This window comes from Cupressus sempervirens, chromosome 8 (genome assembly GCF_028749045.1).
Source record: "Cupressus sempervirens isolate cs-2001-9-10 chromosome 8, ASM2874904v1, whole genome shotgun sequence".
Classification (NCBI taxonomy): domain Eukaryota; kingdom Viridiplantae; phylum Streptophyta; class Pinopsida; order Cupressales; family Cupressaceae; genus Cupressus; species Cupressus sempervirens.
The window spans coordinates 693,253,524-693,276,680 of NC_143125.1; the positions used below are offsets into that span (position 1 = coordinate 693,253,524).

General features: G+C 32.6%; 1 protein-coding gene across 4 annotated transcripts; it reads right to left on the bottom strand.

The window, feature by feature from the left end:
* Positions 1-12,458: 12,458 nt before the first annotated feature.
* On the bottom strand, positions 12,459-16,472 carry LOC149544346 (methyl-CpG-binding domain-containing protein 6-like). 4 transcript variants are annotated; one of them, XM_089798803.1, is made up of 3 exons: positions 15,957-16,472; positions 15,570-15,716; positions 12,459-12,843 (listed from the first exon to the last, which is right to left on the bottom strand). In XM_089798803.1, the coding sequence occupies exons 1-3, from the start codon at positions 16,140-16,142 to the stop codon at positions 12,790-12,792; spliced, it is 387 nt and encodes a 128-aa protein (XP_089654929.1). In that variant the 5' UTR covers positions 16,143-16,472; the 3' UTR covers positions 12,459-12,789. The 4 variants fall into 4 exon arrangements, with proteins under 4 accessions (XP_089654929.1, XP_089654930.1, XP_089654928.1 ...); XM_089798804.1 differs by having other exon boundaries at positions 12,459-12,895; XM_089798802.1 differs by lacking the exon at positions 12,459-12,843 and adding an exon at positions 12,993-15,458 and having other exon boundaries at positions 15,957-16,470.
* Positions 16,473-23,157: the final 6,685 nt, after the last annotated feature.

A 23,157-nucleotide genomic window follows, 5' to 3' on the forward strand; every position in this document is an offset into this window, starting at 1 on the left:
GGTCATAGGACCCCTAGGGACATATGTCGTCGTTTAATGGGTCAAAGGGGGTCATAGGTCACTCTATGACCCCCTTTGACCCATATGAACCATTCGAATATGTCCCTAGGGTCCTAGGACCCCTAGGGACATATGTCTTCGTTTAATTGGTCAAAGAGGGTCATAGGTCACTCTATGACCCCCTTTGACCCATATTACCCATTCGAATATGTCCCTAGGGGTCCTAGGAACCCTAGGGACATATGTCATCGTTTAATGGGTCAAAGAGGGTCATAGGTCACCCTATGACCCCCTTTGACCCATATTACCCATTCGAATACGTCCCTAGGGGTCCTAGGACTCCTAGAGACATATGTCGTCGTTTAATGGGTCAAAGCCTTTAACCCATATGTACGATTTGAATATGTCCCTAGGGGTCCTAGGACCCCTAGGGACATATGTCGTCGTTTAATGGGTCAAAGAGGGTCATAGGTCACCCTATGACCCCCTTTGACCCATATGAACGATTCGAATATGTCCCTAGGGGTCCGAGGACCCCTAGGGACATATGTCGTCGTTTAATGGGTCAAAGAGGGTCATAGGTCACCCTATGACCCTCTTTGACCCATATGAACGATTCAAATATGTTCCTAGGGGTTTGAGGACCCCTAGGGACATATGTCGTCGTTTAATGGGTCAAAGAGGGTCATAGGTTACCCTATGACCCCATTTGACCCATATTACCCATTCGAATATGTCCCTAAGGGTCCTAGGACGCTTAGGGACATATGTCGTTGTTTAATGGGTCAAAGGGGGTCATAGGTCACCCTATGACCCCCTTTGACCCATATGAACAATTCAAATATGTCCCTAGGGGTCCAAGGACCCCTAGAGAAATATGTCGTTGTTTAATGAGTCAGAGAGGGTCATAGGTCACCCTATGACCCCCTTTGACCCATATTACCCATTCGAATATGTCCCTAGGGGTCGTAGGACCCCTAGAGACATATATCGTCATTTAATGGGTCAAAGAGGGTCATAGGTCACCCTATGACCCCCTTTTACCTATATGAACGATTGGAATATGTCCCTAGGGGTCCTATGACCCCTAGGGTCATATGTCGTCGTTTAATAGGTCAAAGAGGGTCATAGGTCACCCTATGACCCCCTTTGACCCATATTACCCATTCGAATATGTCCCTAGAGGTCCTAGGACCCCTAGGGACATTTTTCGTCATTTAATGGGTCAAAGGGACCTATGACCCCCTTTGACCCATATGAATGATTCAACTATGTCCCTGGGGGTCCTAGGACCCCTAGGGACATATGTTGTCATTTAATGGGTCAAAGGGGGTCATAGGTCACCCTATGACCCCCTTTGACCCATATGAACGATTCGACTATGTCCCTAGGGGTCCTAGGACCCCTAGGGACATATGTCATCGTTTAATGGGTCAAAGAGGGTCATAGGTCACCCTATGACCCCCTTTGACCCATAATACCCATTCGAATATGTCCCTAGGGGTCCTAGGACCCCTAGAGACATATATTGTCGTTTAATGGGTCAAAGAGGGTTATAGGTCACCCTATGACCCCCTTTGACTCTTATATATTAATAATATACATATATATTAATAATATACATATCAATATAATAATATATATATATACATATACATATTACATTATTATATTTAATGAAAATATTACATTATTATATAAATATATTAATAACAAACATATTAATATAATAATATATAATACATATTTTATATATATATAAATTACGTTATTATATTTAGTAAAAATAATAATAATATATATTATATTTATAGATTTTAATAAGATTAACATAAGATATTATTATATATTACTAGATTATATCTTGTATGTTTACATTACGTTATTATATATATATAATATATTAGAATATGTCTTTACATATTAATATAAGTGAAATAATTTAAAAATAAAAAACTAGAACGTTTAAATCGAATTTTCCTCCAAAATTTGAAGATTTTAAGAATTTGACTACCGAGCCATATCGTATATCCGATGTCAAATCGGATATCCGATCAGGCTTGGTATTTACCAAGCCTGCCCGGTCAACCCCAAAGACGTGTTTATAGAGAGTTTTAGTGATACTCAGACTTCGGGTAGCCGTTTGACAATGTTATTTTGATCGAAATTGAATGAAATGGAATGGGTTTTTTAATATCGCTCTCTAGATTCCATCAATATAATTTCTGTCAAATTCTGAGTTCGATAAGTATTTATTAGTTAATTATCAATGAAGATTATTGTAAAATGCTGATTGACATACTAAATAAAAAATAGCTATAACTTTCAAATGGTATAACATTTTTTAAATCTAAAAGTTGCGTCACATTCTATACTTCGCCTAGTATAAGAAAAAAACAAAAAAAGAAAAATTTGATCAAATTTTCTATTAGTTAGGGTGGTAAAACATGGGACTTTTTTTAATTCGAAAAAGTTTTGGTAGAAAATTCATATTTAATTATTTATTTGGAATAAAAATATCAAAAAATATGTGTCACATCCGGGCATGAGTCTAGTTTTCATATCTATAATTATATTAAAAAAATATTATGATTTGATTTTGATTAAGGTGGTAAGACATACACCTACTTTTTATTTTCGCCCTGAAATTTTCTTAGTACTGCATTAAAATTCAAACTTTTGACCAATCAATTATTTTTTTCTCCTGATAAGGCCTAGTAGTTTAGAAACCAAATTCAATTTTTTACAAATTATTTTCTTACAACTTTTTGATATAAAGTCCATAACCACTTCAAAATTATGTGTCAAGTTGACATAAACCTGATTTGCTGATTTTTCACTGCCAGTTAAGGCCATAGTTTGGTACACCATGATCTTGCACATACCCAATATATAAATCTTATATTTTAAAAATAGATTAATATTTAATATTTTCTAGTATTTTGAGAAGATAATAAGATTTAATCTTTTACTCAAACCCAAACCTTATTTCTGAATCTAATTTTAATCCAAATTATAGCTTAGTGCTAATCACTATATATTTATATATGAAATTAAATATGAAAGTCTTTTCTTAAACATATCTAAATATTTTTTACAAGAAATAGAAGGTGTTGCATATATATGTGAAAATTTGGCAATTTCCATAGTTCAATCAATGTATCGCTTGCAATATATGTATCACATTGCAAGTAAGGATTACATGGTGTTTCTAGTTGCATTCCAAACCATTCCTCTTTCTTTCAATCTACCATTCATTTCCTTGTAAAATACTTATCTTTTAAGCAATATAAACTGTTTCCAGATCATAGAGAATTACCTTTTAAGAACCACATATTTATTGTCATGTGAGGAAAGAAATTTTATCCTATTTAGATTAAATTGATAATGTAGGTACATCTCCTTAGCCAATTTTAAATGATGTAGAAAAGGTGTGTCGATAGCTTTGTCATTCTCCATAGAGAAATGCTGCAACACCTTCTCAATATAATCAAACTAAGATAATGTCTATTTGGTGTTCTTCCTTCCTCTGCAAATTTTAATACCAAGGATTTGTTTGGTTGCACCCTTGATCATTCATAGAAAATGAATGTGCTAATTGTTGTTTCAATCACTTAATACAATCCATGTTAGACTTAGCTACAAACATACCATCAACATATAAACATAAAATAATGTATATTTCATCATACAACCTCTTAAAATAAACACAATGGTCGGAATGACACTGAGTATAACCATGTTCATTCATAGAACTGTTAAATTTGAGATAGCATTACTAATATGCTTTCTTTAACCAATATAAACTTTTCTTTAATCCACACACTAAGTTCTCCTTACTTTTGACCTCAAATCCTTGTGATTGTTCCATATAGATTTCTTCATCAAAATCACCATGAAGCAAATTTGTTTTAACAACAAAATTTAACAACAAACTACTCCAATTGAAAATCTTTAGCAACCACAATACTTAAAATAATATGAATAGTTCAGTCATTATAACAACTAGAGAAAATATCTCTTCAAAATGAATGTCTTTTTTATGTGCAAATCCTTTTACAACTAACCTAGCATTAAATCTTTTCTTACCGCCATCATCTTCTTTTAAAGGTTGTAAACATGTTTATTCTGTCAAGTCCTTTTACCTATAGGTAACTTGCATGTAAATCCCAAGTTTAATTTTTCAGGAAGGAGTCAATTTCTTTTGTCATTGCATACTCTAATTGAATATGTTATAGTAGTAAAATTTTTCCTTATCCATTAAATCAGATTCATTTAATTATTAAGTCACTTATTATCTCTAGTTTACTTAAGCTAAATTTTCGGCATATAATATTAATTCTTTTATTAATTATTATCATCCAGCCTAGGTTAGATTCATGTTAGGGTTTTGATCTCCTTTATAAGGATTGATCTCTCTTTGTAATTCATTCATTCAATACAATTACAATTTCTCTATTTGCTCATCAAGAATGTCTCATCTGTGGATCTAGGAATTCCAACCGCCATAGTTTTTTCTTCTCTCTTTCTGTGATAGATGTTTGCATGCAGGTGATTCTTGGGAGTTGTGGAGTTGATCTTTCATCAACTTCAACATGGTATTAGAGCTCCAGATCTTCATGACCTTATTCTATTTATGAGAGATTTGGCTTGGGTTTCAAATGTGTGTTTTTTCTTTCACATGGTTTCATTTTTCAAAGTTTTTCTTTGTATTAGATTTGGTGGGTCACCTTTTTTGGGTGCACTTTGAGCCCAAACACATATCACCATTGAGCTCAGAGCACCCAAAAACTTTATTTTCATATATAATTTGTCTAATTTTGATAGATTTGGAATCTTAGGCAAAAATAAATTTCTCTTAGCTTGGGCAGATTTCCTGAGGTAGCAATTTAAAGATTTTTGGTATGCAAATCAAAAAAAATTGGCATGTAAAACTAGTGAGATCTAACACTTCCACCATCGTAATATTCTAAATATTAAAATTTGGTTTTATCACCAGTCATGTGATGAGAACAACCACTATCTATGATTCATATATCATTTTTGCTAACATGAGAGATTTATGTGCCATCTTTTCATTTTCCTCATTATCAAATTCATCTTTAACAACAATATAGGCTACTTCTTCATCATCATTACTGTTAAAATCTTTAGCTGTGTAACAAGATTTCTTACCTTTGTCTTGGTAGTCCTTGTAGCTCTTGAATTATTTCTTGTATTTGAACTTGCTGAACCTTTTCTCATCTTGATCTTCTTTGTTTGGACACCTTGCAACAATGCGACCAACTTCTTCACTTGAGAAACAAATCAATGGAATTTTACCTCTAAATTTTCCTTGTCCTTTTGATACTCTTTTTTATAGAAGGGCTTCAATGACTTCAAGGTCTTCATCTGAATCATATTCTTCATTGCTATCAACCTATTTTCCTTTTGAGTTTCCTCCTTTTCTACCAAGAGTTAGTCTAGCTTTGAATTGAGATTCAAGATTTCTAAAAGTAGGAGCATAGTTATGAAAGTTATCCAACTCAAAAGCAGTTAATCTTCCCATAGAGAATATAAGGTTAAATCATTTGCAAGATTGCATCTCATCTCTTCAATAGCTAAAGCTCTAACTACATAAATAGGAAGAAGAGTTCTTAGTACCTTGTTGATTACTATTTCAACATCAATTTTTCCTCCTCCAACTTTGAATGCACTTACACTTTCTTTTATTCTTTCAATGTAGTGGGCAATGTTCTCAATACCTTCTTTCATTTTCAATCTATTAGACTTAGATCTTAAAATTTCTTCCTTGGCTCTTTGAACATTTTTATCACCTCCATAGGCTTTTTGCAACTTTTCGCACATATCAAATATAGTAGGATAATCTTTGACCTCATCAAACTTAGAATAGTTCAAAGAGGAAGCTATATCAGTCGTCATTGTATTGTGATCCTTTGTCTCTTTCATTTCCTCCATAGTCATAGGTTTAAGTAGTAGCACATATTTATTCTCCAAGTAGAATAGACCAACATCACTAATGCTTGATAGATGCAGTTTCATCAACTCTTTTCATGTTGAAAAGTTATCTCTATTAAGCTTAAGGATCTCCCTTCTGTGGGACATCTCCATCTTTAGCTTAGGTCCTTGAAACCTTTCTTACAAGTATCAAATGTTCTGATAGAAATTATTAGAAATGTAAGAGTGTAACTGAGAGGGGAAGGGTGAATCAATTACCATAAAATAATTTCTTGTCCCTTAGATGTGAATATAAACTTTCACTGATTTAGCAATACTACCCAACTTGGTTAACACTAGAATATTACTGATACTGAGTTAATAAAGTATTCTAATGATTATTAATATATTTTAAACTTTAGTAACTCAATTGGAGAAACATAAAGCATAATAAAATAACACGAACACAAACGACACCAAGATTTACTGTAGAAACCCAATTTGGGAAAACTATCATGCAACTAGTTATAATATTTTTCACTCTTCTAAAGAGTTCCCTATTAGAAGCCAACCCTTTTAAAGGTTACAAAACACATTGTTAAGTATGACCCTATTAGAGGATTTAGATCACCTTATTTAGGAGTGACCTTGTTAGAGGTCTTCAAACACTTGAATCTTGAAATATCATCTTGTTAGAGGGTTTACAAAAAATGACTATTTAGTCAACTTTGTAAAGAGATTTCTTTTCAACTACAATGATTATAAAGTTATAGTAATTTGACCTAATTGAAGAAGCAACTAAACTTACATAGATCCATATTTCTATTCTAGCTTGACCTTTGGATCCTTCCTAGTCATATATTCTTTGCATCTTATCTTTCACACTTTCCCACTCTTCCTTCACTCACACGTTGATCTTTTATTTCATATTCCACTTGTACATTTTATCCTCACAACTTGACCTTTCTTATATATCATAAGCTAGGACAAGTCTACTTGAGTACCCATCCAAATAATCAATAAACATCCAAATAGTTGGCTTTAATTAATTAATTATGAGACAAATGCATTCTTTTGTCACTCAATCAATACTAGGATTGAACGCTTGGTCAACACTACAAGTCCTTTGATGCCTAACCACTCAGTCAATACTACAAGAATGAATCTCTTTATTAACCAAATCCTCTTTTAATACTAGAAAATTCTCCTTTATCCAACTATTCACTCAGTTAATACAGAGATATATAAGGTTAATATTACAAACTATACGTTGCTTGGTTGATATTGATATTTGTGTAACATCAATGACAACATACAATTGAAGAATTATTTCCAATAGAAAACACTTCTTGATGAATATTTATCTGAGATTTTCCTAGAATTTTCCTCACTTAGAATAACACCAATCACATCATAAAATTTTAGGGTATTAGATCTAGAAATAGAATTACTCATAACCATTACCAAGTCATTCTATCTTTCGGGAAAGGAACACAAAAGAAAGAGAGCCCTAATTTCTTAATCAAAATTAATATTTACAAAAGATAATTGACTCGTAACCATATTAAAATTATTAAAATTATTTAAAATAGATCCACTTTCTATCATCTTCATATTAAATAGACCCTTCATGAGAAATACCAGATTTGAAACAAAGGGCTTTTCATACAACTTTGCTAGGGTTTGCATCAACTCTTCAATTGTCTTCACTTTTGTAATATTAAATGTCACCGATTGTGTCAGACAGTTGAATACTTCCTGGGTTCTTTCAATCCAAAATATCCTAGGCCTCATCTATCATAGCAGTCAATTTCTTGGATTTTCCTTGCAATGACCACCATAAATCCTTTTGTTAAAGATAGTCCTCCATTTTCAGTTTCCATGACTTAAACTTTTTCCATTAAACTTCTCAACCTTCAACTTACCCTCATCTAACATTACTCCCACACAACCATGAGACTTTCTAAAGCATAGCTGAAATAGTCTCATTTTAATACCACTTGTTAAGATTAATGAGACATAAATAATAATTACATGCAAATATAACCAATATTACAAAATAATAGAGCACATAGAAGAGAACACAAGACATAAAGATTTAACTCAGTTCACTTAATCCCACAGATACATCCACCAAATAATGAGTTCAATATTATTATTATCCATTGATTACAATCTATAATCCCTTACAACTCAATATCGCTGCAAAAAGCTACAAACTCATCATACATTATGAAATCCCTAATCCTAAGCAATTTTATAAAAAAAAGTTGTCATTTACAAAATTAGGGCTAGAATAAGTCATCCAATTGAAAAATAGTAGTTGACACCTTTCAGAATATTAAATTTGGTTGACCTTTTGGGGGAGTTGCCCCCCAAAACCCCCACAGGGGCATTTCCCCTCAACCCCACCCTATACTATGACAAGGGGCACACTTGGGGCTCTACCCCAGTACCTTGCAAGGGTGCATTGCTCTTTGATCTTGTCTTGGGGGAAGTGCCCCCTAACCCCCATAATAATATCGAAGGGGCAAACTACACCAAATAAAGGGGATTTTTTTTTACCTTCAAGTCTAATTAGACTCCACATCGCAACAAGAGTGTCATAAAATCTAATCATACGAAGTGCTTGTTGTAGTTCCCTAAGTAGAATTTTTGAAAAAAAAGTGAAGAGGTTGAATCCATTGTTTAAGTTATATTACTATGCAATATATAAATTATTTTAAATTATTTTAAGAGGTATTAAATATTTTTTATTAATGATATTATTAAATTAAAAAATATACACATGTAGATAAATAATAGTTAAGAAATATAAATTATTTTATTTTTATTTTTATTTAATTACTTTTAAAATGATTTAGTCTTATTGTAACAAAAAAATTAAGAACATTATATTAAATATAAATTAGTAAAATGTTATAAAATTATTCTTATTATCTTAAATTCTAAAAATAACAAAAACTATACTTATGAATTACATTATTTTACTTACATACAATTTAATAGTTCACATAATATATATATATATATATATATATATATATATATATATATATATATATATATATATATATATATATATATATATATATATATATATATATATATATATATATATATATATATATATATATATATATATATATATATATATATATATGAAACTTTACTGAAGTAATATATAAACAATCAATATATTTTACTTGGAAAAATTATGCAAACAAAAATCATAAAATGAAAAATATTATTCTTAATTCCATCTTCTTTAAGATTATAAATGATGAATTTGATAAAAATAATAATTTATAGATTAATGGTAAAAGAAAAAATATATAATGAAAAAAATAATGCTCCTTTCATATCAAATTTCTAAAACCCTTAATATAAAATTAATTAATTAGATTCCCTTCTCTAAGATAGGGCAAAATCATTATTTGAGAAGAGTGGTAAAACTTGTTAAAGAAAATTTGTGGAAAGTGTTACAAATGTAGTAAAGTAAAAGGATTTTAATCATTTCTTAATGCAAGATATTAAATTCATCAACACATTTATATGAAGAATGAATCAATTATTTCTAAATAACGTATACTTTTTGATAAATATTTTATGATACTTAATTAGTATACAATATGTTAATATATAAAATATATTATTCTTATCTATTATCTGTTCAACTACTAAAATACAAATGTTTTAAAATTAAAAAATAAGAATAAATTTATAGATTTTTAATTAATATATTTTTCTTAATTTTTTTATTAAAATATAACACAACATAAAATATAGTATAAATATACTTATAAAAAAAATATAGTATAAATATTAAAAATAATTATATGATTTTAAATAAGATCTAGATAAATATTTTGACTATAAAATCAATCTTTTTTAATATGAAAAAATATATATATATATATCATAGTAATGGACTTATATAATACATCTTAAAATAATTTATATTATATTCCTATTAATATAACTAAAATAACAAATTAAAATACATATTGTACATGAGGGGGACACTTAGTCTATTTAATAGTGGATCTATTCTTCCATTCAATCTTACTTGACAGAAATATGACTGACACACAAAATGATTGGACTTTTTCTTATGCTACTACAATTGGACTTCATGTTCTACTACTCTTTTACATCATGATGATGGATCATGAAGTGTGATCTAAAATGTTGATGGTAACAAAATCTACACAATTGCATCCAAAGATTATATAGTATAGGTACAAAGGACTAATAGAAAATTGACACCAGACATATTGATGGGTATTTGAGCATAGAAGGGACGACACCCACCCATATCAAATGATATGGTTCGGTGGTTGTTGTCATCACAAGTATCCTAGCAGATAAGCACACACTCTTGGTACCAAGTATATTTCTTGATTAGATATCCCAGTAACCTCATGTAAATTTTTTGCTTGAATGCATATACTTGTAAGGTACAAACTAGTAAGCTTTATCTCTAGTATTTGGTTAGCTTTTGGTTTAATTGTGATAGCATTCTCTAGCCCCATGAATATACCTCTCTCCTCCTCCATCCTCTACACAGTATATGGCAATGGTGTATAAAATAAATTGCACCCTTTATGTTAGAGCTCACCGTGCTAGAAATCATGCTCAACAACATCATCCTAACTAGGGGTACTCGACCATGCAGTGTAGATCTCTCCATGCAAGGGCGTGTCCTCCATGAAAAATTAAACATATTTGTTCCTCATCAACATCTTCTATACTCTTTCCTAGATGTGGTCACATTCTTAGTCCTCGAATTGGTAGTCGTAGGATTTGGTAGATATCCTCCAAAGTCATTGCCATCTCTCACAATGGAAGTCTAGGGCTACATGTATCCTCATCCTAAGTAGCATCTCCTTATATAATCTAAGATGTGGTAGGTGGCATATCCAATTGCAGTGTTACATGTCTCATGAATTGGACCTTGAGTGGTTCTAGCACAATATTGTACTCATAGATGTAGACATAATCTAGGTTATATAGTGCTCTCATAATACTAATAGGTCTTGCAAGTACACAAAAAATGCACCTTTCATGATTCATTCATCTCAAATTGGTCAATAAAATCAAAATTGACTTCTTGGGTTGAGGTCAATATAGTTAGTTCGGGTTGATGTTCCTAGTTCCTAACACATGTTGACCCTCAATACTCCATCTAGTGTCTACTATAACAAGTACATAAATGTTAAGAAAGTAAAGAAATGGGCATAGAGATCAACGAATAGCTCACTAAGTACTTCTTCCTCATCTTCTCTTCTCCACAAGACCTCCATCCTGATCAAATGTAGCAATTCTCTCATCAACATCTCCTTACACCTATTCTCTCCTTCACCACCATTCAAAAGGTAAAAATTGGAAAATGAGTTTTTCAAATGAAACTCTTGTTTATGTATTTCAAGGTAGGTTACCTTTTGCATAAATAATAACTTTTAATTTACATAAACAAATAGTCATGATCACTCATTTACTCATAATGTGAGTTATGTAGGTCCAATTGCAGGACATAATAGTGTACACAATTTAAATCATGTGTATGTTATACAAGTGCGAAACCTACATAGATAACCCCTTTATATTGTAGTGAGCCTTTCAGGTAGTTAAGCTTGTTGTACAAAATCATCTTAACTAGCATTTTCATTTCATGACAATTAGCTTATCCATTATTTTTCCCAATTTTGATTTTCCATGTAAATCCTAGATTTATTGTGTTGGTGTTTCTCTTCATTCATGTTTATCTTTACATTGAGGATTTACTATGTTTTAAATGATAGATTTTAAGTTGTGGGAGTTGATTATTATGTATTGACTAAAATATCAAAAGTTTTTTAACAAGTGAGAGGATAATTAATTTACTCCCCTCTCAGTTATTTGATGATCCATCATAGACTATAAGAGAGCCATATGAAGATAGTATTTTATTGAAGTTGCAATATCTATTTATCTTGCACTTAAATGGCCATAACTACAATTTACTCTAATTGAGTAATATTTGAACTTTCTATTGATAACCTATAAAACACTCTTGGAACATATTTTTAACAAATCAATTCACTAAAGATGGGCAATAAATACTCAATCATGTCAATCAAGTATTGAGCTGAACAAATTTTACAAATCAATTCACTCAAGATGAGTTATAGTAAAATGGTTCAATTTTGTCATCAATGTTTTTATTCTATGTATTTTGTGAGAACTTGGAGCAATACTACAAATTTATATTGACTTCTTAATTAATTTCTGAGCATGAGCTGTAAAAATTCTGATAGTGGGTTCAAGATTATACAATACCTTTTTGTTAACAGCAATTAGTTTTGCACTCAAGAGTCTACAAATTTAGTCTTAAGTTCGAAAATATTTGAATTTACTACAAATTTCAAAATTTGACTACAAATAAACTGTCACAAAGATAAATATTCTAATATTCTAAAAATAAGACTAACCAACAACATATTATAAATAACCTCAAATATTCCAATATTTATACATCATTGAATATAGAGTTGATAAAAAATATTAATATAACATATTGAATTCCAACTTGGACTAATCACCATTCCATTAAAAAATGGAAATGACTTAGTATAAATACAAAGGCTAAATGTTAATTTCTATTAGTTTCACAAATTATGAGCGGACATTCACCATAAACTGCTCTTTCAAATTTATAATACTGCAAGTATTAAAATACAATTGATTTACGGATTTGAGACTTGAAAATATCATTAGTCTTGCAATAATGATCTCTTCATCCGGATGAGAACTACATTAAAGGATTATATGGGAGCTGTTCTCTGCACACTGCTTGGCTTACATGTAGAACTAGGAAAAGGAACTGTAAATCGAAAGATCCCATATCGACCAGCCAAAGTATAACTACATGAAACCGAATAGTGCTTCACCATCAAATTTCATAGCCTGGACATTGCTGAATTATGAAATAGATTTTATGAAACAAGTCAAGGCTTCTTTAACATCTTTCTAAACATAATCACTGAAATGTAAGAAAGCTTACAGTCAAATACTTGTGGAACAATGCATATATTTAAAAAGTATGAATTTCAATTTATTACAATGTGACATTTACAAGTCTCTCCATCATATAATTTTGAATAAGCACATTGAAACCTTAATATTCTAACAGTTCGGACAAGACTTGATGCCTCATAAGGTTATTCACTTTCATTCCTATTTCAGAGGCAACCCATCTGAATCATCATACATTATTGTACTGTCTCTAATTTCATTAAACTTGACCCCTGGCGGCCACAACCTTTGTTCAGTCAGGAAAAGAAGCTCAGTAGGCTCATCACAGGAAAATCTTGCTGGCTTGGATGGACTTGAATTAATCTATAGCTTTTCATCCGTGTTTGTTTTGGGTAACATGTAATTCTTGAAGGTTTCCGAAAGATCTGAATCTTCATACAAGAATGGAAATGCTTCTGTCCAAGTTTCTAAATCAAGCTAGACATGTTCCCGATATCACTTGGAATGCCTTCAAAACCATCGGTGTATGCCAGGATACAAGTGAAATAGATGCCAACAAAAAACCAAATAGAGGTGAATTGAAATCTTCAAGACTAAATCTGCAATACGACATATTCTCTGATGTTTAATGAAAGTCAAAGTATTTTTCATAAAGTTCTTAATGAAAGAAGCAATATCGCACAAATTTACTTAACCCTGAGAAAATCCAGCAGCACAAGGTTGCAATCAGTTTTCACAAAGTTAAAAGGTTGCAATCAGTATGTAATGAAATGTATATATAGAAAACAGCTTCAGAATATCTCAATCGGCGGTGGCAGGCATGGAGTTGTAGGGGGATGCTTCTCCAGATCTCCAAGGCTTAGAAATGTTCCAATATAAAATTGTAGTATTTTATGTGGGCAGACATTGTTGAGATTGTTGTTTTGGTATTTAGTGCTCAACACTTCTTTGGAGATTTGTATCATGGATTGAGTTAAAATGTGACATTTGTATCGAGCATTAATAGTTTGAACTTTTGGTGCAATGACAAATGCTTCCAAAAAGTCATATCAGACCCTTGGGTCACAAGTTCAAATCTCAACACTTCTTTGGAGATTTGTACCATGGATTGGGTTAAAATGTGACATTTGTATTGAGCATTAATAGTTTGAACTTTTGGTGCAATGACAAATGCTTCCAACAAATCGTATCAGAGCCTTGGGTCACAAGTTCAAATCTCCCTTTAGTGGGTACCAAAAGCTCTGAAAGCTTGCTTGGTGTTGACGGGAGAGTGTTGAGATTGTTGGTTTGGTGGCAGCACCTCTTTGAAGATTCGTGCTGTGGGTCAGATTAATATGTGGCATTTGTTCGGGTAATAACAGTTCGAAAAGCTTTTTATGCAAATGCTTCGAACAGATATATCCCTGTAGAGCAGTAAAAGTCTCACAAAACTATTTTTTAAATTATGACTGTTCAACTGAAGTCAAGAATTTCTACACATTAACATTTGTATGAATCAAAGATCTTACCATAAGCTATTTTTCTAACACAAATCTGAAACCAAATAATTTATTTATTTAGTAGGAGTAACTTACACCAAAAATCTCCGACCTATAAATTCATAGTTTCATAGTGGGGTACTAAATAATTGATTTATTTAGTAGGAGTAACTTGCACCAAAAATCTCTGACTCATAAATTCATAGTTTCATAGTGGGGGTGTTGGGATATGAAACTGGAAATCAAGGTTCAAATTTGGGAATGGTGGAAGTCTAGTGGTGAGGTGGGAGGAGGCAGTACTGATATTCAAATTGAAGCGAATTGGAATCTTCGAAACAAAATGTCCAATACAACATCCCCCTGCGAAGCTTTCAGAAAGTTAAAAAGTTGAAATCAAGCTTTCAGAAAGTTAAAAGTTGAAATCAATCAATGACAGCATCTCACACTGATATACAAATTAGAAGTGAATTGAAATCTTCAAAAAAAAATCTGCAATATAACATCATTACCTAACTTAGAAAGTTAAAAATTGAAATCAATCAATATATGATGACGGCATCTCGAACAGAGATGGCGCACATAATGCTATGGGGATGTTTATCTAAACCCTCAATTCTGAAAAGCATCCCTATTGCTATAGGGGATGTTTCTCCGAACCCCCAATTCTGAGAAACATTCCTATACAACACATTGCCATTGAAAAGTGAAAATTTAAAAAATCTTGGCAGCATTCAAATCAACGAATTTTAAAAATCTATGTAAAAGGAGAAAATGACAGTCAAAAGGCTGTTCAAGTGAGAGTACTATTACATAAGTACGCACTATTGCCATTGGGAATGGACTTTTCTTTTTCCCTGTTTGACCCATTCATCTCTTCCGTATGAACAAGAAGCAGCCATGAATTTTCTGTGCCATCTAGAACCCATATGACCCTACTTGGTTTTTTGTTGGCATCTATTTCACTTGTATCCTGGCATACACGATGTTTTTAAAGGTACTTTGAGTTCCTCTGCCTCCTGGTTTAATCTGATAAGGCAAAGGAAGAAATGCAAATGAAACTAGATGAACCAGCAGCGATGCAAACTGAAATAAGTGGGAAACAAAAAGATCAGTAGAGATTGACCATTTTGAACGTACATTGGTTCTCTCTTCAACTGATATTTTACTACTAAGATCGTCTGCTTTCCGCTTACTCTGAAACCCTGAGGAATTTGCACTTTGCAAGAATTCAAACACTCTGACTTTAGAAGGAAATCTTTTGTTAGTCACAGGATCATAGTAATACTGCATAAACCCCCAAAACAGAAATGTCAATAACTGCAGTAAATGGTATCTTCAGGTTAACAAGTTTACAATACTTGATTAACATTGAAAAAAAAAGGAAAGAACAAACCCTAAGTAAAATCTGAAACTAAAACAGAGCTAGTCAACCGTCATGCTTGAAACCGTATCGGTAATGAAAGACATCGAAATTGATAAATTACAAAAATGGGTATTATGTAATAAGGGTTGCTAAACACTTGCCTTATCAATTGCGCCAGCACTGCTACCAGTGACTCGAGTTTTAACCTCAGTAATCCATCCTTTGGGCAACCAATCTGGAGATTCAATCACTTTGGCATTTCTTTTTAACCTGCGTCTGGAATTAATAGTACTCGAATTACAGACCCCATTATCAGGGCTGGTTTTTTCCTTACCCCGACTCTTCATTGATGTCGATTTCTACCTTTCCTCAAGTTTCCAATACTTCCAGAACAACATATCGATGAAAAAGGGCAAAAATCCGCCCCATTCTTCGTAAAGTCATATAGAAGAACTAAGTTTAGAAATTTCTGAGCCGTAATTTTGCCGCTTTAACTGTTACAGATTATCATAATCACCTTTGCATGCCCTCCTCCTCTATCTTCGCTACAGCTGGCTAAATTTAACCTCCACTATGCAAGACGCCTCTCCTGTGCGCTCCTGCAATACTGTTATCGACATAATAAGCTAACGGTTGCACCCCCAACGAGGTACAATTCATGATCGTAGAAAGATATATTGGAGCAATATATTAAAGAGCGGCAGGATATTTTATATTTTTCTATCTTATTGTACTTGTCCTAGAAATACTATTGCATTCTGAAAATTCAATTAGTTGTAGCCAATCACATATAATTATTTTTTAATTAAACAATATAGCCAATCACAAATAATCTTGAGAATATTTGCAATTGGCAGCCTATTACCCTTCTTAATGTGTTCTATAATAGATTTTGCTAAAGCCTATGACCGGATTGAATGGCTTTTCATTTTCGCTATGCTCTAGGCTCTTGGTTAGGGTCCCAATTTTCTGTAGTATGTGGAAATGCTAATGCTTGCATTACTATCAATAACTCCCAATCTAATGCCTTTGGGCTTTTTTGTTCCAATAGGCAGGGTTGCCCTCCGGCTCCGGCATTATATGTTCTTGCTGCTGAAGGGTTTGGTTATTTGCTAGCCCACTCCATATCTTTAAGTTTGGTTCATGGCATTTCTTTACTAGAGTCCTCTTCCGAGTTGGTCAATGGTCACATTGGTGATGATTCTTTTCTCACTCTTTTGGAGGATGAAGAAAACATCAATAATGCCTTGAATTGCCTTGACACTTTTTGTCAAGCCTCTGACTGTACTATTTAGTGGCATAAAACGCTCAGTTATTGTCAGTCTTTTTTGCTAGGTCCACCTTGGCTTAACTAGTTTGAATGGAAATGGGTCACACACGGGGAGATTTTCTGCTTTTTAGACATTCCTTTTGCCTTTCAAGCATTGCCAGTGGATCTGTGGAAAATTGTGCTTGCCAAGATTACAAAGAAGTTGGACTATTGGCTTACAAAACTACTTTCTCTTGTAGGCAAATTTCAGATTTGCTCTAAAGTTCTTGCAGCTACACATCTCTATTATTCTTCCTATTGGGCTCCTTCAAAAGCCTCTTATTAGAAATTAGAGTGATTTTCTTTGGGCTTCTAGTTTCGGCCAACATAGCTTTTACAGAGTTGCTTGGGATTGTCTCCCCAAAGAGTTTGGAGGCCTTGGCCTTCTCTCCACACAAAAGCAAGGCCTTGCTCTCTGTGCAGAATGGATTATTCATGCCATCACTGGAGATGAAGCTTGGAAGATTCTGGTTCAGCATTGCATTTCCTCTAGGTTTCCTATTAATAGACCTTCATGGAAGGGGATTGGCTTTCAAACCCTTCTCATCATGTGAGAACCCATGGACATATAGGGCTCTTTTGTTATCAAGAGCACATGGAAAGCTTGGGATACTATTAAGCCTTGGCTTTGCTGGTCGGGTGATGAGTACTATGATGGGCTCTCTTTGAACCAACTGAACAATTGGTCGTCTCCTCTATTTGCCATCCAGGGTATTCCCCTACCCAAGACTCAAGGTGATAGTGCTCTACAATTTTTGGAATGAGGCATCAAGACTCCTAAAGATCTTTTCTCTAGGGTCTCAATGAGTCTTAGATCTTGGGAAGATATCTTGCCCATTTAGATTGGCAGACTTTTGACTTGTTACTTTCTACAAGCCTAGGGCACTTAATTCATAAAGTGGGTATCTACTCTATTCGACCTTTGTGGACTGACTTGAAGTGGTATCCTACCACTACTTTCACCAGCTACAAGCCAAGTTTGAGATATAGATGGCTTTCTCCCCATCCGTCAATGGTGGATACACTCAATCAGAGATGGCATTTGTAATCTTCCCTTTCTTAGTGGAGAAAGTGCTTTGACACTATTTGGAGTACTATTTGGAAGCAAAATACATTGAAAAAATAAGTCTAAGACATAAGATACTATTAGTTTAATGCAAAATGGTTGGTAAATCAATATCTAACATGTGGTTGTCAATTATAACTATTGGAGTACAAGCCAAGCAATTCACACTAAGCCATCTAAGTACACATCTAGTTAGTGACTTAATAGCACTCTATTTCTTGTTGAAGAGAATGGATGCTCCATATGACTTCAATACCATGAGAGAACAATTGAGTCAGGCTACCACTATTAAAACATATAAGTCAAACTCTCATCTAATGAGATTAGACATACATTTATGAGTAATTTCTATTACTACTACTAGAACATTAACAATATTCAACATGACATACCCATGCATCTTGAAATTTCCTAAAAACTATTACTTGAATGCATCTTTGATATATACCATGGTGTCCTTACTAGTTGAATTCCAAGTAGAAATTAAACTCGAAGGATAGTCAAGTCTTGCAAATCCGATTGCATCAATAAGCCTTATTGGATAGTTGTTCCTAATCCTTTCAAGGTTTTTTTAAAAAACAAGTGCATGGTGAAGGATAATGCATTCCAAATTTCATTTAAGGGTTGAAGACAACAAATACTATTGAAGATAACTAACAATTTAAGAATTATAAAATGTCATCATCATTTGAAAGTATTCAATTTAGTCTGCTAGAGTGAAAATTAAAAAGTGGCGGTACCTTGTTAAATGAAGTGATTTTTCTACAAATGATATTTACACTTCCAATATTTACCTTGGTAGAGAACTTCACTCCTTCCATGATCATAAAAAATATAATTGCATAAAAAATAACAAAATATTAGTATCCCTACAAACTTTTCAAATATACAACTCAAATAAAATGCCTATTTTTGTATTTATCCTATACTTCAAAACAATTCACATCAATAACAAGGTGATGCATGATCAAGGTTGTATAACCATACAACACCACCTTGCCTTCCCTCACATGAATCTTTCTACAATACAAATTTCACTAGCATAAAACTATATATGCATTTAGTGCAAAATATGATGACCCAAACTAACTAACCAAACTTGGATAAGTGTATCCCCAAATATGGTGTCATGCAATCATCCTATATTTTCAGGATAATCTCTAGTTTTGATTTTTTAAATTATATTTCCCTCTTTCAAAATCATAACCTTAGCCTGGGTTAAATCATACACAACAACAAAATACCAGCTCACAAGCATGTTTACAACAACATGAGTTCATAAGGGATAGATTTCTCACTCTTTGGCCTAGGGCCAAGCAAAAATCATCTAGAGAAATTCTTGGAAAAAAACAAAACTTACATTTTCTAGCAAAATTGTGACTTTCTATTTCCTAGGACAAGAACATGTTCTTTACAAAATTAATTGTTCTAGGCCAACCTTTGTAAGAACACCCCAATATTTTTTTGAAATTTTTTACCAATGTAACTTGGTAATAATCAAAATGATTGAGCATGTAAAATAGTAATTCTTGCTAATACAAATATGATATGATTTTGCAATATGTATTTCTTTGCAACTATAATTTTAAGTTATTTTACAAATGATATTTTTTAATTTTTGCATATAGAAATAGATGAATATCTACACTTAAGTTTATTTTATATTAAGACATTGAAACTGAGAGCATAATGAAGAACACCTTTGAGTAGGACTGGTATAAATACAAACTAGGTGCTACCATTTACAGGTTCTGGAAATGTGAGCTATTTACAATGCACTCCAATCAACCAAAGATTGTAATATGATAGATCATGTTCAAATAGGTCTGATTAGATTGTAATAGGCTCAACATGACAAGATTCACTCCTTTTGGTTAGTTCCAAATTGCATAGGATATTGCTCAAAGATCACCACACATGCAATAATGACCCAAAAACATAAGGAATTGCACCAAGGACTTTTAGATCTACAATGTAAGATATCCCCTTGTAAATGGATTCCAATTCACAAAATTCCTTTCACAACATCACTTAATGTCTTAACAATCTAGGTTAGCCTTAGGATATAAAAGACAATTATTGGTTAGCAGTTAAGTTTGGTATTTCACATGACTAGCTATAATATGTATAACACACATGATATATATCACTCACATGCATTAAGACAAAATCTAAATCATCAACCACCATGAATAGATTGAAATGGGGTCTAATGAATTTTTTGTCAATGCCCTTTACTGTAGCACACCAAGGAGTAGCAGTGGAATCATAAATAAATTGTAGACATGAAAAATTAGAATCTATTTTCCCCCAACAACTTTAGTGGTAATTTCTATAAGTCAAAATACCTATAGTAGAGATAAGTCAAAACTTGGTAGCCACGCCTCATCCCCATTTCAAGACAAGACCACTAAGGGTACAACTTATTAGGTAGTTTGATTTCTTTAAAAAAAATCTAGTAAGTAGTCACAAGAAAGTGTCCAAGAATGATCACCTAATGATAAAAAATCCAATTATGAAATGCCTACAATGAGTCAACCAATTTTATCTTTCATGTTTCATGCAACCTTCATTATGAGCTCAAATAATATTCCACTTACAGGGGTCAATGAGCCTAAATTATCAATCTCTAATGAATATACCCTCTCCCAATTTTTTTTTTTTTTTTTTGAGTTACTACTAGAGTTAGGGGAAAGATGAGCCCATCAAGAATTTAATTGTGTGTATTTTCTATGTTTTAATATTTAGTAGACTGAAGTTAATGAGTAGAGGGCACTAAGAAAACTCTATTATTATTTTTATCACAAATCATAAAGTAATGCATTTCTTAGCACTCTATATCATTTCTTTGTTGTACTATGCCTAAAGTGGAGACAACCAACTCAAAACTAATTGTGGATGCCTTTTGGCCTGTCGCCCCTATGATATTTTATAGGATTGTGGTTGTGTCTTTCTAGGACTATATAAAAATTGATGGATGTCTACCTAGATGATTGGACTATATAACATGCTCAAGAACCATGTTGTAAAGCTTTGCTTTATGTTGGACAAGTTTTAGAAATGTAGTTGCAAGGACTTGGCACAAGGCATTTGCAATGCTCATTAAGCTGCAAACAACTATTGTTATACCCATGACTTGGGATCTACCACAGTAAGCCACGGTCATCACTCATATCAAGATTTTGTTATAAGAGAACTTGACAATACTTAAGGAAATTATTGGTAATTACAAGTCAATGGTAGGGATCCTATGACTTGTGCTATCACTAAAGGACACTAAGAGTCAAAATGTTGATGTATTTTGGATATGTTAAAAGGAAAAAAATGTTTCTTCCATATTTCTTGCACTCCACAGAAATTCAAGTATGGAACCCTAGGTTATTACACATGCATGGGTTTGAATGTACACTGATTTATTACCCTTCAAAATTCCTTAGTTAATTTTGCAAAATCTTGGATCAAATTAGAGTGATTAAAATTTAATATTTTTTGTATTGCCTCTCATGTTTGCAGTCTATACCTTGTCTATTTTGTTTTGTGAGATACTTGATGCTCTTATTTTATGTACCTTGAGAGGACCTAAGGGTTGGATGTTATACTTTGATTCAATCTAAGTTTAGTCATATAAAAGAACTAAGTTTAGAAATTTCTGAGCCGTAATTTTGCCACTTTAACAGTTACAGATTATCATAATCACCTTTGCATGCCCTCCTCCTCTATCTTTGCTACAACTGGCTAAATTTAACCTCCACTATGCAAGACGCCTCTCCTGTGCGCTCCTGCAATACTGTTATCAAAATAATAAGCTAACAGTTGCACCCCCAACCAGCCCTTATAATGTGGTCTGTAATTCGAGTACTATTAATTCCAGACGCAGGTTAAAAAGAAATGCCAAAGTGATTGAATGTATGCCTCTCCTGTGCGCTCCTGCAAGACTGTTATCGACATAATAAGCTAACGGTTGCACCCCCAACGAGGTACAATTCATGACAGCTGGCTAAATTTAACCTCCACTATTCAAGACGCCTCTCCTGTGCACTCCTGCAATACTGTTATCGACATAATAAGCTAACAGTTGCACCCCCAACGAAGTACAATTCATGATCATAGAAAGATATGTTGGAGCAATATATTGAAGAGCGGCAAGATTTTTTTTATAGTAAAATCTTATATTTTTCTATCTTATTGTACTTTCCCTAGAAATACTATTGCATTCTGAAAATTTAATTAGTTTTATCCAATCACATATAATTATTTTTTAATTAAACAATATAGCCAATCACAAATAATCTTGAGGATATTTGCAGGTGGAAACGTACAAGAGTATCAAAAATATTAATGTATAGTGTTTTTAACAATATTTAATGCAAGTACTTGCATATTCATATTTGAAGGGTGGTAAGGGTTATAATGATAGTGTGATACATATCAAATAATCTCACTATATTGATGTATATTGATGATATAGAAGGATTTCTTGTAATATTTTTTGTTATACATTAAAATATTTGATGAAATAATTTCATTTTTTATCTATATATACAAGATAACTACATTTTGTTTTAAGTATTATTTAATCTTATTGTTTTCTATAATATTGTGCATGGATTATTATGTAGTTAAGAATATTTGTGGAAAATACAAGTAGGTTGAATATAGAGACCATCTAGACATTTTATTTTAAATATTAGTGTATGCCCCTCTACTTTGTCAATTTCGATTATTTCTACCTATATCTATCTCCCTATCCCTACCTATATATCTTTTTTACTCGGACGTATAGACATTTATTATGTCTCCCGACTTACCTCTCTCTTCTATTATCCCAACCCCTCCCTTTGTCACCCCCAACCTCCACCCCCTCTCTCTCCTCTTCATGCTTCTTGTCCTCCTACTTCTTCCTCTTTATATCTCCCTTCACAACTGAAATGTCCCTTTTCTGATTTTACATGATATTTCCAACCTCTAATCAGATTTTCAAGATCAA

Bases quoted from the DNA above. Each gene is read 5' to 3' on its own strand.
- LOC149544346 (XM_089798801.1), bottom strand. From the start codon at position 16,142: ATGAAGAGTCGGGGTAAGGAAAAAACCAGCCCTGATAATGGGGTCTGT. The intron at 15,717-15,956 runs GCAAGTGTTTAG...GGGTTTATGCAG, and splicing joins GTGCTGGCGCAATTGATAAG to TATTACTATGATCCTGTGAC.